Source organism: Typopeltis vanoorti, chromosome 10 (genome assembly GCF_054136105.1).
Source record: "Typopeltis vanoorti isolate ZY-2024b chromosome 10, IOZ_Tvanoo_1.0, whole genome shotgun sequence".
NCBI classification, from domain to species: domain Eukaryota; kingdom Metazoa; phylum Arthropoda; class Arachnida; order Uropygi; family Thelyphonidae; genus Typopeltis; species Typopeltis vanoorti.
In genome coordinates, this window is record NC_143558.1 from 111878835 (window position 1) to 111892698 (window position 13864).

General features: G+C 36.7%; 1 protein-coding gene across 2 annotated transcripts in view; it reads left to right on the forward strand.

Annotated features, from left to right (window-relative positions):
• Positions 1-13864, forward strand: part of Tango1 (transport and golgi organization 1) — a 395672-nt gene that overhangs the window by 330108 nt on the left and 51700 nt on the right. For both annotated transcript variants that reach the window (XM_090398800.1, XM_090398801.1), the window contains exon 21: positions 1387-1454. In XM_090398800.1, the coding sequence (XP_090254926.1) occupies positions 1387-1454 (68 nt within the window). The remainder of the gene's footprint in view (positions 1-1386; positions 1455-13864) is intronic.

Genomic DNA, 13864 nt, shown 5'->3' on the forward strand with positions numbered 1-13864 from the left:
ATAAATAGTTATTTCATTCTTTTTAATGTTCTTACAGTTCATTTATTATTTCATTCATGTACCCTTCCAAAACTATTGAATACACTGCCTAAATGTATTTTAGCATAATAAATTTTGACAATTTATGGTGAGGTGCCTTCCATCATTCCATTCTTATAAAATAGATAATTCAGTAGTTATTGCAAGGAGGTCATATATAAAATTAAATATCATTTCAGTTTCAAAAATTCATTCCATCCTGAACAGAATCTGTTATATTAAGTTAAAGGGAGATGGTAAATCCCGTTTTATTTTATAGCCAGATACGAAACTCGGAGAGTTTCATGCCAAATAAACTATCAGGTGGAGCAAGCTCCATCACTAACCTTAATATTCTCTCATAATGTAAAACACAGCTCCTAAGAGATGTATATATACTGTTTTACATTATGAGAAGAGGTCACTACCCAGACCGGTTTCAGCCTTTTTTGAGGTCTCATCAGTGAGTAGGCAGACCTGGAATATCAAGGTTTTAAGTGAACCGAACTTACATATATCTCTACTATAGAATTGCTGAACTGGTGTACACCTATGTTGTTATTACTACGATAATAAGCCAAAAGTCTATTTTGCCGGTGATATATAAGTTAAGTTAAAGGGAGATGGTAAATCCCGTTTTATTTTATAGTCGGGTACGAAACTCAGATCGAAATCCATCAAATCCAAAGCGTTTCATGCCGAAAAAACTGTCGGCAAGCCCAAGTGTAAGTAATCACTTGGGTAGTACAACACTGGGCAACTGAAACCGGTCTGGGTAGTGACCTCTTCTCATAATGTAAAACCGTATATATACATCTCTTAGGAGCTGTGTTTTACATTATGAGAGAATATTAAGGTTAGTGACGGAGCTTGCTCCACCTTTGCTTGGTGTTGTACTACCCAAGTGATTACTTACACTTGGGCTCGCCAATAGTTTTTTTCGGCATGAAACTCTATGGATTCGATGGATTTCGATCCGAGTTTCGTACCTAGCTATAAAATAAAACGGAATTTACCATTTCCCTTTAACTTAACTTATATATCGCCGGTAAAATAGCCTTTTGGCTTATTATCGTAGAATCTGTTATAGTTCTCTATAAAAGCTGGCCTTTGTTAGTCAGCTAGTGCCATGATCTAGAATTTTGATTCATCAATGATTTCCTGAGAAGATAATTGATGATTTGCCTCAAATTTGCAAATCATGCAATTCTGTTATGTTATCTTTAAATTGTATTTTGATTTATTCAAATTAGTTCATTAATTTTTTTTATTCAGTCAAATTATAGAAAGTGCATTCAGTGTAGAGTTATTTTTATAATAGACATAATTTTAACTGAAATCTTAGATCATGTATGTCATTATGTGTAGCTTGCAGCCAGGAGTTCTGAAAGAAAGCTAGAAGAAATTAAACAGGAAGCGTTCCAGTTACGACAGAGGTAAAAATCGTTTTGTTTTATCTCATCAGGATAAATTTTGCTTTACTATTATTTGCTAAGCTGGTATTTATTTAATTTTACTGTAGTTTCTAGCACTTCCATAGCCAAGTCATTAGTGATGATGCCTTTGTTTAGAAAGACCTGGGATCAGCTCCCGTTAAGGACACAAGATACCTTTATACCAGGTGCGTATATTCAGGATATGCTAGGTGTGCACCACACATCTGAGAAATTCATGAAGAAATAATTTTTGAGCAGTTATTAATTTTAAAAATAGTCATGAACTGTTACAAATATCAAGATATTCACAGTGTGACTGTAAATCAGGAAAGGCAAGCATTGCCATTGAAGCATGTGTTGACTAGTCATGTATGAAGTGAGAGAAATGTGGTTCCCTATGCAGCATCTGCATTGAGGCTCAAAGTGCATTTTTGACAGATAAAGGCAAGCAGAGACCAAGCAGCAAACTAGCGTCTGCATGCACACTGACTGAAATATACAGTCACTAAATTTCAGTCAGTGGGGAATTAAAGACTTATGTGTGCTCAACAGCATCAATAGCTTATAAGGCAGAACACCAGAATAAGATGATAACATTTATTTTAATTGACAACATGACATTTCATTCTAATTGCACAGGATTTCTTCAGGTGTAAACATACAAACTAGTAAACAAAACAGAACTAACAAAGGTGACAACTGTTATGCAGTTATAGAAGAGACTGATGTTATTTTAAAATATTTCTATTGTTCAGAATGCTGTGTGTGTGTTTATACATTCACATGATTGTGTTTGACTAATGAAGGCTAGGAGTGCTCAGATTATCATCTGTTTTCAAGTGGTGAGTAGGGTTTTGCATAATTTGTTGAGCCCTCTGTGTGTGTGTGTGTGTGTGTGTGTGTGTGTGTGTGTGTGTGTGTGTGTGTGTGTGTGTGTGTGTGTGTGTGTGTGTGTGTGTAAACATACACACACACATATAAATCATATGTATAGTTAGGAGAATTTTTGAACACAAATCACAAAATGGAACAGGAAAAATTTCTTTTCATAATGAAAAAATATATATATGTGCATAAGCTATTAAAAAGAATCTGTCATTCAGCTTTTAGAGGTAAAATGTAGGTTCAAATACTGAATACAGATATTATTCAATGAAAAATGACAGTTTGACAACAAAGAAGAAAACATTGATTAAATCAGCCAGCAAGGCAATAAAAAAAAAAAAAAAGAAAATGTCAAAAATTCTAACAAGTATGTATAGTGTTCTAAGAAAATACAGAGAAAAATGTAAGAGAGCAAATCAGTGTGGTATATTAGGGTAGCTAAACAGAAGTCATTGGAACAATTTGGTAAGAATGCAGAAGATAAATGTGATAAGTCTTTTGATTCCATGGAGATCTGCTGTTAATAATAAATATCAGAATGTGGCAAAATATTCTGACAGTTATTGAAAAAGCTGAAAAAGCTTAGAAATGGAGAAAAGAATATAATAAAAGGAATCAAAGGTGAAAAAAAGACACGAAAATTGAAGGTAGATATTTGAGAGAAATGCAATAAGAGTTTTATGATCACTACTAGAGGAAGCAAAAACCATCCAAAACCTGAAATGTGAAAGGCAGCTGGAATAGATGATACTCAACCAGAAATGCTCAAATATGGCAGTATAAAAGTTTTTCTGTGACTTCACTGCATAAATCATAAAGTCTAGATGATTGGAGTAGAGCCCTCATAGTACCTGTGTTTTAAAAAGGGAAATAAAAACATTGTGAGAGTTACATAGGAATTTCCCTACTGAGCGTTCCAGGTAATATTTATGCAAACATTTTTGATAAGACTAGAAAAATTATGGAAGTGAAACTTGAAGAACAAAGAGAGGTTGTTAAGATCAGATTTTCACTTTGCAAAAATAGTTAAAAAATCAAGGGAATATAACAACAATCTGTATTTATGTTTCATAGATCTGGAGGTGGGGGGGGGGGTTGTTAAGAGAAAAACCTTCCACAATGCTTCAGTTATATGTGCTAAATAGAATGCTATACAGAGCAATACATGGTCTGTATTTAAGTTGTAAGTCAGCAGTTAGAATTGGAGTAGATATAGGAAAATGGTTTGATGTAAAATCAAGTGTAACTCAATGGTGCACACTTTTCCCACTTTTATTCATCATCTATATGGATCACATTATGAATGAAAGTGGGATTAGGCTTGATATCAAAATCTCTTCTCTTTACTTTATGCATATGATGTCATATGTGTTTACAGGATTCCGTGATTAAATTGAATAACTGCTGTAATAAATTTGTTATGGAAAATCAGTAATTAAAAGGCAAGGAAAGGATAGCAAAAATAGGAAGAAACAAGATGAATCTGCCTGAATGGAGAACCTATAGCATAAGTAAAACATTTTAGGCACAATTTGTAGTGCAGATGGCAAATGAAAAAATGGAAGTAGACAACATAATAAACAAAGGTAGTATGGTAGGAAGTCAGCTGAGTAATTGTATTGGAATAAGAGAGAAATTAGTCAAAACACTAAACTTGCTGACTATTGATATAAAGTGTTCTGAGAAAATTTAGAGGAATGAACAGATGGAATCATTGGCAGTATCATATTACATGTGAACATATTGGGAAGGAATTTGACATTATCTTTCAGGAATGTGTGATCTCATGTGCTATGGACACTTAAAAACAGGAAGAATTAGCAAAAGAGGTGTTTGATGCATGGATGACAAGAAAAAAAGACTCGAGAGCCTTTTTTCTTGCATTGCTTTTTTCAAAGACTCAGAGGTAGATTGATAGAAGTGTCTTAGAAGACTGAATTATAAAATGTGACAATATTGGAATCCTTAAAGATATAATAGACTAATGTGGAGGAAAATTGTTGATAGAAAATTAGTAAAAATGTAAGCTTTCATATAGTGCTATCACAGTATCCTGTAATACCCCTTGAGGGGTATCATCAGGAATTTGATGATTATGATGATAATAAATCTTCGCTTGAACGTTGCAGGGTAAATAATCATATATTCAAATATGCAGGTATCTCAATATGAATCTGCCATATTTGGGTTGATTCCTTAGATAATTTTAAGTAAAAAAATTAATAAATATTAGCACAAGTTCTTTTTTGGTTAAGTGTGGAGGTAGTCACTTTATAGTAATCTACAGGGTGGCCCATAAGTCACAAAGGGGGTTTAAACATTTAATAAATTTTGTATTTATTAATTATTTTTATTCTTTTTGTTGTTATAATGAAATACAGAACCTGGAAATTTTTTCTATTAGTTATGAAAAATGATAGCTGTTAATGTTTCTGGCTGCAGCACCCTAATTTCTGTACAAATGTTCTCCTTCAGAATTGTCTGGAACTAGTTCATGTACACCTTTTAGGTAACTCGATAGAAAGAAGTTGGGAACCATCAAATTTAAAGAACATGATGGGCAATTAATTAATTGCAAATCTTTGTGGAATTATTTGTTCACCAAAAATTTGTCTTAGGAGTTCTATTGTGACTCTAGGTTTAGTTATATACATGTATCCCTCGTTATATGCGATCTCACTTTATGCATTTTTGCTATAACACGATTTTAAAATGTTAATTTAAAAAATCGCAACCGGTAGCAATCTCGCAGTCACCCTGTGCGTGGTCATGTGACTTTGTGTGCGCGCCGCTTTGACAAGGTGGCATTGTGCTGTATGTCAGTCTCACAGAAGATGTAGAACTAGTAAGCTCCATTGTTGGAGTCTTCTGCAAAGCAAACATTATGATAAAAAGAGGTAATTGTGATCAAAATACTTCCAAGACTAAAAAACAGAGAAAAGCTATAACACTGGAGGAAAAATTAGAAGTTATAAAGAGGTATGAACGTAATGAGCGCATAGTCAGAGCTACAGGAATTTCAGAATCAACTTTAAGAACAATAAGAAATCAGGTAGAGAAAATAAAAGAAAGTTGTTGACAACTAAGATAACACAGATAAGGGCACCAATTATGGAGAAATTGGAAAGGATGTTGGCCCGATGGATTGAACATGAAAATCAACGTGCTGTTCCGTTATCCACCTTGATTATCCCGGCTAAAGCAAAAAGTTTGTTTGATTTGAATGCTATAGATTCTGATCCTAAAGTGCAATCTTTTGCTGCAATTGCTGGGCGGTTTGAACGTTTCAAGGTGCAACATGGATTCCATAATCTCAAACTGACTGGCAAGGATGTGGAGCTGATGTTGTTGTTGCTGAGAACTTTCCAACGAAATTTCTAAGTGTTCAGGAACATGGTTATTTGCCTCAGGAAGTGTTCACTCTCGACGAAATGGGGTTCTGGAAACGTATGCCTAGTAGAAAAGAAGGTCCCAGGTTTTAAAGATTCCAAGGAATGTCTCACTTTGCTGTTAGGAGGAAATGCATCTAGAGATCATAAAACTAAACCACTGATGGTTTATCACTCCAAAAACTCACATGCACTCAAGGGCTACTCAAAGGAGGATTTGCTGTTGTATGGCGGTCAAATAAAAAAAAGCATGGATTACTGGAGCTGTGTTTGAGTCCTACTTTTGCAATGAACTGATGAAGATTTGCAATGAACTGATGAAAATAATGAAAATTTGGAAATGAAAAACAACATGAATGATGAAAGTCAGGAGCCCCATCAAACTGCTTTCAACAAAACAAATGACTGAATTTTTTAAACACATTGACAGTGCCATCAGAATAATTGAAGAAAATGATCATAATGAGACTAGAAGAGCCAAAGTTGCAATATAAATTCAGAGTTCTTTGACTTGCTATAAAGAACTTTATAGAGAGGAAGAATGCTGCCTGTCAGCTGAGTCTCGACTATTTCATTAAAAAAGTTGAAGATCATCAGCCTATCATCCCAGGGACTTCAAGAGAGTGATGATCCAGACTCATCAGACCCAGTTCATTCATTATCTGATTGAAGACTGTCAGAAGTATGTAGTGTTTAGGCGTTTATGATGTATTAATTAAATTCATTCATCCAGCCATTCATTCATTAAAATTTGTGTGTTTTGTTTATAAGTTTAAATAATTCATTCATTAAAATTTCTTTTGCTCACAGGTGTAAAGTTTTCATTTTTTTATCCTTCTGAAGAAGCCCCTATCCCTATCTCACCCCATGCTAAATTCAACTCACTTTACACAATTATTTCAAGAACCAATTAATTGCATAAAGCAAGGAACACATGTATTTTATTTCTCAGAGCATGTAAAGAGTTTATTCGGGTTATGACTATGCTTAACTGCTTTTACTATAGTGAAGCCACTACATCTACAGACAAGGAATGCAGTGATATCTGCTTCATTATCATTATTTGTAAAGTTATTTCAAGAATTGCAGTTGAAGAAAATTGACAATAACTCTCTGACCATATTGTCTGTGCTCTAGGATGGTTTGGCATTTGTCAGAGTAAAGCACATCTGAATGTGCTTTACTCACCAAGTTCAAAATAATATGCTTAATGCAATATGACACTTTTAAAAAGCGGGATTACAGTTACCACTTGTACTGGTAATGATGTAAAGGCTTATATGGTGCATATGAATGCAAAGTACCACACCTGGAAGATGCAGATTATAAACTTTTATCATTAGGTGCTTATAAATCCTGACATGGGCACACTTGATTTTCTAATGAATTAATACAAGAAATTAATGAGCAAAACTATATACAGATTAACAGTTCAGTTAACCAATCGATGGTAATATTTAGGAAGTACAAGTTCTTGAGGTCTCCAGAAAAGGAGGTGGTGAGCAGTCATCGGTGATAGCATGCATATTCTGCACAGGACATTTATGAAATTGCCTGCAGATGTAGTAAGTGATTACAAGTAGCCTTATTTGATACTGGATCTGTTTAGCTGGCTTCAGAGCTGTTAAGATATATGGAATCCTGGAAGTTTGACAGTTGTATACTTGTTTGTTTATAGTTTGCATTTCATTCCAGAATCTTCTCCACCAGTCCTGGAGACCATCATCTGGTAATTCCACAAGCCAGATGAGAAATATGGAGGTGATCCTCTCCAATAGGAAAATAAAGGTTCATCTGAATTCACAAAAAAAGCAGAACATTTATCCTACAAGATGGACTGCCACAAGAATCTGTCCTCATCCCAGCTCTATTCAACTTGTACACAAGGTGACATGCCTCCAGCAACCATTTGAAAGTTTACCTGTGCTGACGACATAACAAACACCATCCAAAACAGTACCTACAAAGCTCTTCAGAAAACACTGAGCAAAGATCTGAGCTCACTGCAAAACTATTTTGAAACCTGGGGGACTATCCCCTAATCCCAGTAAAACTGTTGTTTCAGCTTTTCCCCATGTACCCATTGAGGCTCATAGAATACTAAAAATAAACTTCTGTAACAGAAAAGTGATCCTTGAGGTCTTGGTGTTGCACACTTGATCTCAGTCTTGCATACCAAAATGTTTGGAAAAAACTAAGCTAAAGATGTCTACCAGGAACATCATCATAAACATGCTCACAGGCACATTTAGGGTTGTAATGCTTCAACTCTTAGTACAACATCCTGACTCGAGTCTTCAAAATGTAGAGTATTGCTTGCCAGTTTAGAGAGCTGAAGTCACCATGACTCTTCTGAACACAGCTTAACATAATGAATAAATGTTCACTTGAGTGGAGGGAATAATACTCATACAGGCAATAGAGTGAAATCCTCATGTACCCATTGAAATAAATTTCAGCTAATGAAGTAAAGCTAATTGAAATAAAGGATGTTCAAATATAAGACTTATTATTGTTTATGTGACCATAGGTTTTTTAATTACTATATATGTTCATATAATAACGCCTACCAGTTTCGCTAGTAACTGTCTAGCTTTCTCATGGCTTGAACGGTAAACACAAAAAAATGATAAATGCACAAATTATAAAGAGTACAAAACCGTTAGTAACTATAAGGTAGCTAAGTTGATACGTTCGTGTGACAATGTCAGTATGTATTGCAAATCTTTAGTCCATGTCCTGAACATGTGTTGCATGAGCACGCGTTATATGATTGTTGGCGTACTGTAGTTCCATCAAACTGAGTGAATTGATTAAATTTATCCAAGTCTCATTCAATATGGTATGTAGGGCATAGAACTATTTTCCCAGTCTATAGAATGGTTAGAAGTTGAAAAGTGATGCGATAAACCTGAGGTGATCGTCCTGTTATGATTGACATCTCTAACATGTGCTTTCTGTCAGATTTCGAGGGAGGCTTCTTGAAGTTTGTCCAATGTAGGAGAGGCCGCACGTACATGGAATATTATACACACCTGGATATTTGTAAAATGGAACACTGTCCTTAGGAGATCTTAACACCCGTCTAATAGTAATTGGTTTAAATACAACTCTGATGTTATGAGCTTTTAACAATCTTGCTATATTGGTGGAAACCGAATCCATAAAGGGGATGACGACTGTTGAAACCTGCTGGAAGACTGTTTCTTGTTGTTGGTGGTTATCTTTATACAAGAATTTGTTGATAATGTTTAGAGGATATCCATTTTGAGATATTGTTGTAACAATTTGGGACAGTTCTGTCTGAACCTCGTCTTCGTCTGAGACAAATTTGCAGATTCTATTTCCCAACATGTGGATGATGCTATGTTTATGTGACCTATGATGGTTTGAAGAATAATGTAGACATCGTCTAGTATCTGTAGGCTTTTTGTAAATGGACAGTGTGAAATTGTTATCTTGTCTCTTTATCAGTATGTCTAAGAAGTGCAGTTGAAAGTTTATTTTTCACTAGGTTAGACTATAATAAATTTAGTTTAATCCTTTATCCCAGTGAGAGCAAACAAAGTTTGCACCTGAAAATATCTTCAGGACTGAATATAGTGTTGCACTATCTTACCTGGGTAAGTAGTACAACACCAGGGCAACTCGTAGCAAAGGTGGAGCAAGCTACCAACAGTCCTATCCCAGTATCTCCCATAATGCAAAACACATCTCCTTGTGGATATGTATACTGTTATGCATTAAGGGATTGGCCACTACCCAGACTAGTTTCAACCTTTATTGAGGTCTCTTCAGTGGGAGCCAGGCCCAGAGTTGGAGATACCAGGCAGAAGCAGTAGCAAGGTCATCTTTACCAGAGTAATTTAATAAAAAAAAAAAAAAAAAAAAAGGTGGCAAACCTTTTGGCAACTCCTATAGGTAAAGATGACCTTGCTACTGCTTCTGCCTGGTATCTCCGAGGTCGCTAGTGAGTTTTCACTGATACGGTTGTGAACTTTCTTCTGTAGAACGTGGTAATTAAATATGATGGTTTTGAAGTGTAGCTGCTAGATTAACTAGCAGAGACACGTTTAAAGTCATTAAATTGCGGATTATACTGAATCTAAGAACATCAGCAAAGGTAAGTGGACGGTAATTGCAACGAGGGCGATTCGTTAGGCCTAACAGCCGATAGAATCGCCATTGTTAGCATATCTATTCCAGATACATTTACTTGCGTTTATACGCAAACTGTCAATAATAAATTTGTCAGATTTGGACGCCCTCACAGATTCGCTGGATGAAGAGCCAGTGCTCATACTTGTAAATAAACTTCAAAGGAATTTAAGCTCAAATGGCCATCAGACTTGATAGATCCTGATACAATTATAGACTCTCTAGATAAAGGATTGGCTTTCAGCTTCATAAAGAAACTCCTTAAGAAGTTCGAGCGTGAATGGCCCGGCTTTCTGAATCTTTACTCTTCACCTGAGACTGACAATGATCAAAATGAAGACACTCCTCAAATGGAGGAAAATTTAAATCCAGTCACCTCTGACTCTACTCATTCAGATCAAGGAGAGAGGCACGTGCGTAAAAAAACACAAAACTCTCGCCTCGAAGTCAGCAAACGAAAATGGCATGGATGAAGATGCCCCCAACATAGATTCCTCTGCCTCCACCAATGTAAAGGTGCCTCCAGTCATTCTTAGGGAAAAACAGAGATGGTCAGCCCTAAGAACCACCATGGCCAACCTGCAAATAAATTACTCCACTGCCAAGAATACAGAGGAGGGCATCAAAATTCAGCCCACTACAGTGTCTGACTATAGAAATCTAACCAAGGAGTTGGACACAAGAGGTATACAATACCATACCTTCACACTTACCTCGGAGAAAAATCTTAAAGTGGTACTCCGAGGAGTATCTGAAGACATTGAAACAGCTGAAATAGCTGCTGACCTCAACATGCAAGATCTGCCTCCCATCAAAGTCAGTAGAATGTACAGATCTAACAAGACCCCTATGCCTCTAGTATTGGTAGAAATACACAACATCTATAAAGATATTTACAATTTGAAGACAATCTGCAGGCTCAAGATCTCACCAGAGCCACTTAGGAAGAGGGCCTCTTCTGGGCAATGCCATAGATGCCAAAAATTTGGTCATGCCCAGAAGTTGTGCAAAGCCCAATACAGATGTCTGAAATGTGGTGACACCCACCCCACATATACCTGCTCCAAGCCAAAAACCACTCCAGCTAAGTGTGCTAATTGTGGTGGCCCCCACCCTGCAAATTACAGAGGATGCATATGCCACCCAAAAAACAGACAAACTGAGTTAATCAGTCAGTCTACCTCACTGTCAGAAACGAAAGCCCCAGAAGCTCAAGTTCATCAGGCTCCTATTAGCTTGAACAAGATGACAGGTGTTCACCCACCATCAACTGAGCCCCCTAAGAAAATAAATCTTCAACACCAAACAAGAACATATGCTGATGTGGTCCGCCCCAAAAAAGCAATCCATGACCAGAATATGACAAATCCACATTCAAATATAACAGCCATCATCACCTCTTCTCTTGTAAATATGTTACAGGATTTCAGTAACGCAAATCCATCACTGAGCACTACAAAAAGTTTCTTGCAGCAAACACAGCTCATTTTATCTGCACTCTCCAATGCATAGGAAAAAATTTACCCCAGATTCTCTAATGATTATCTCATGGAATGCCAACGGCCTTAAAAATAAAATACTAGAAGTGCAGGAATTCAATGACAGATATAATCTGGATATGTTATTAATTAATGAGACTCATCTAAGACCTGCTGACAGTCCTAAATTCAAAGGATATCAACTCTACAGGAATGACAGACTGGATTACAGAGGTAGTGGCACAGCCATCCTCATCAAAAATCACATCAATCATCATGCTGTAGCCATTCCTACAACCACCAATCTCGAACTTACAGGTATCAATGTCATTACAAACGCTATCAGAAACATAAAAATATATTCTGCTTATAACCCACCATCAAAAACATTGCTGACCACAGATCTGGATGCTATCCTCGGCATTAAACTGCCGGTTATTATTGCCGGAGATTTTAACGCAAAACATCACGCCTGGAGCAGTAGGTCTATAAATAGGAATGGCCGCATCCTCTATAACTACACAAGCTCAAATTGTGCAATTGTGGCTGGTCCCTCAGTGCCAACTCACCACAGTCCTACCGGCTCATCTGACGTTTTGGACATAGTTGTCCTTCAGAATATTAACCTACAGTACTCCCTGGAATCATTGAATGAATTATCTTCAGACCACAATCCTATTCTGCTCCAACTGGGTTATCAGAGGGATTTTCCCCATTCGGCTCACACCTTCATTCCCTGGGAAAAACTATCCAAAATGCTTCCAAACTACATTGATCCCATCCCTCATATTAATTCCAAGGAAGAAATTGATTCTGCAGTCAATAAACTTACTGATCAAATCAACACAGCCATAGCATCTATCACCTCAAATTCAGCTGCCTTCAAGCCTAAACGATTACCAGATAACATAATGAACTTAATCAGGGAAAAAAAATAAAGCAAGGAAAAGATACCACAACACCAGAGCACCCCAAGACAAAAAATATCTCAACAACATGAACAGTGCAGTGAGAGATGCACTCAAAGCCCAAAGAAACAAACTATGGGAAGACAATTTAGCCTCCATATCACCTGGTGATCAATCCGTTTGGAAGTTCCTGAGAAACATCAAAAACAAAAACAAATCTCTTCCTCCTCTCAAATCTGACCTGAACATTGTTTACACAGATGCTGAAAAAGCCGAAGCTATAGCAAAAAATTTAGAAAAACAGTGTAGCCCTTCGTAAAAAAATCTAAATTTCAATCATATTTACAAAGTCCACCGCCACGTCAGACACATGTTAAAACGGCCTGATACCTGTACCAGCCAACTCACACCTACTTCCCCAGCTGTAATTTACGACATCATAAAGAATAAAAAAGCTCCAGGGCCTGACGCCATCTCCAACAGAGTTATTAAACTGCTACCCCGAAAGGCCATCGTATATCTCACAACAATAATAAATGCTATGTTCAGGTTTAAGTACTTCCCCTCTGCATGGAAGTTGGCAGACGTAGTTATTATATACAAGCCGGGCAAGGATCCTCAGCAACCTCAAAGTTATCGTCCCATAAGTCTGATTTCTAATTTGGGCAAAATAGCAGAAAAAGCTATCCTTTCCAGAATTCAACTTTCAGTAAAAAAAAATTAAACATCCTTCCTTCAGAACAGTTTGGTTTTCGCCAATTTCACAGTACCACCCAACAAATTCATAGACTAATAGAATTCATTATCACAAGTTATAATTGGCATCAATACACCGGAGCAGTTTTTCTTGATTTAGAGAAGGCGTTTGACAAGTTATGGCACTTTGGACTACTATACAAGTTGATTTTAGCTGGCATTCCATTAGATCTAGTTCAAATTATAAAGTCATTTCTTAGTGACAGACGAATGCAAGTCAAACTAAATGATATATTATCTACCCAACGACGCATCTTGGCAGGAGTTCCTCAAGGGTCCCTTCTGGCACCGATACTTTTCACGATTTACATGGCGGACATTCCGCACAATCCAATGTCATCCATCATTGCCCTATACGCAGACGAAACAGCTATACTAGCCAGATCTATTAAACCGCACCTTGTCACCAAGAAACTGCAAGAAAACCTGCAGAGATTAGAGCACTGGTTCTCGGAATGGAGACTGCAAGTAAACCCTCAGAAGAGTATTGCCATGCTCTTCACTAAAAACTCAATATTCCCCAAAGATGATATCTTCCTATTTAATACCAAGATTTCCTGGAAAGCAGAAGCCAAATATCTGGGTGTACTGCTGGACAGAAAACTAACTTTCAGTTCACATATAAAAGCCTCATGTTCAAAAGCATCAAGAGTCATTGCACAGCTTTACCCTCTTATCAATAGGAATAGCAAGCTGGATACCAAAATAAAACTGCTCCTTTATCAACTGTTGATTCGACCCATTATTACTTATGTGTCCCCAGCCTGGAGTCACACCTCAAGTACAAATATCTTCAAACTACAGAAAGTGCAAAACAAATGTCTCCGCATGATATT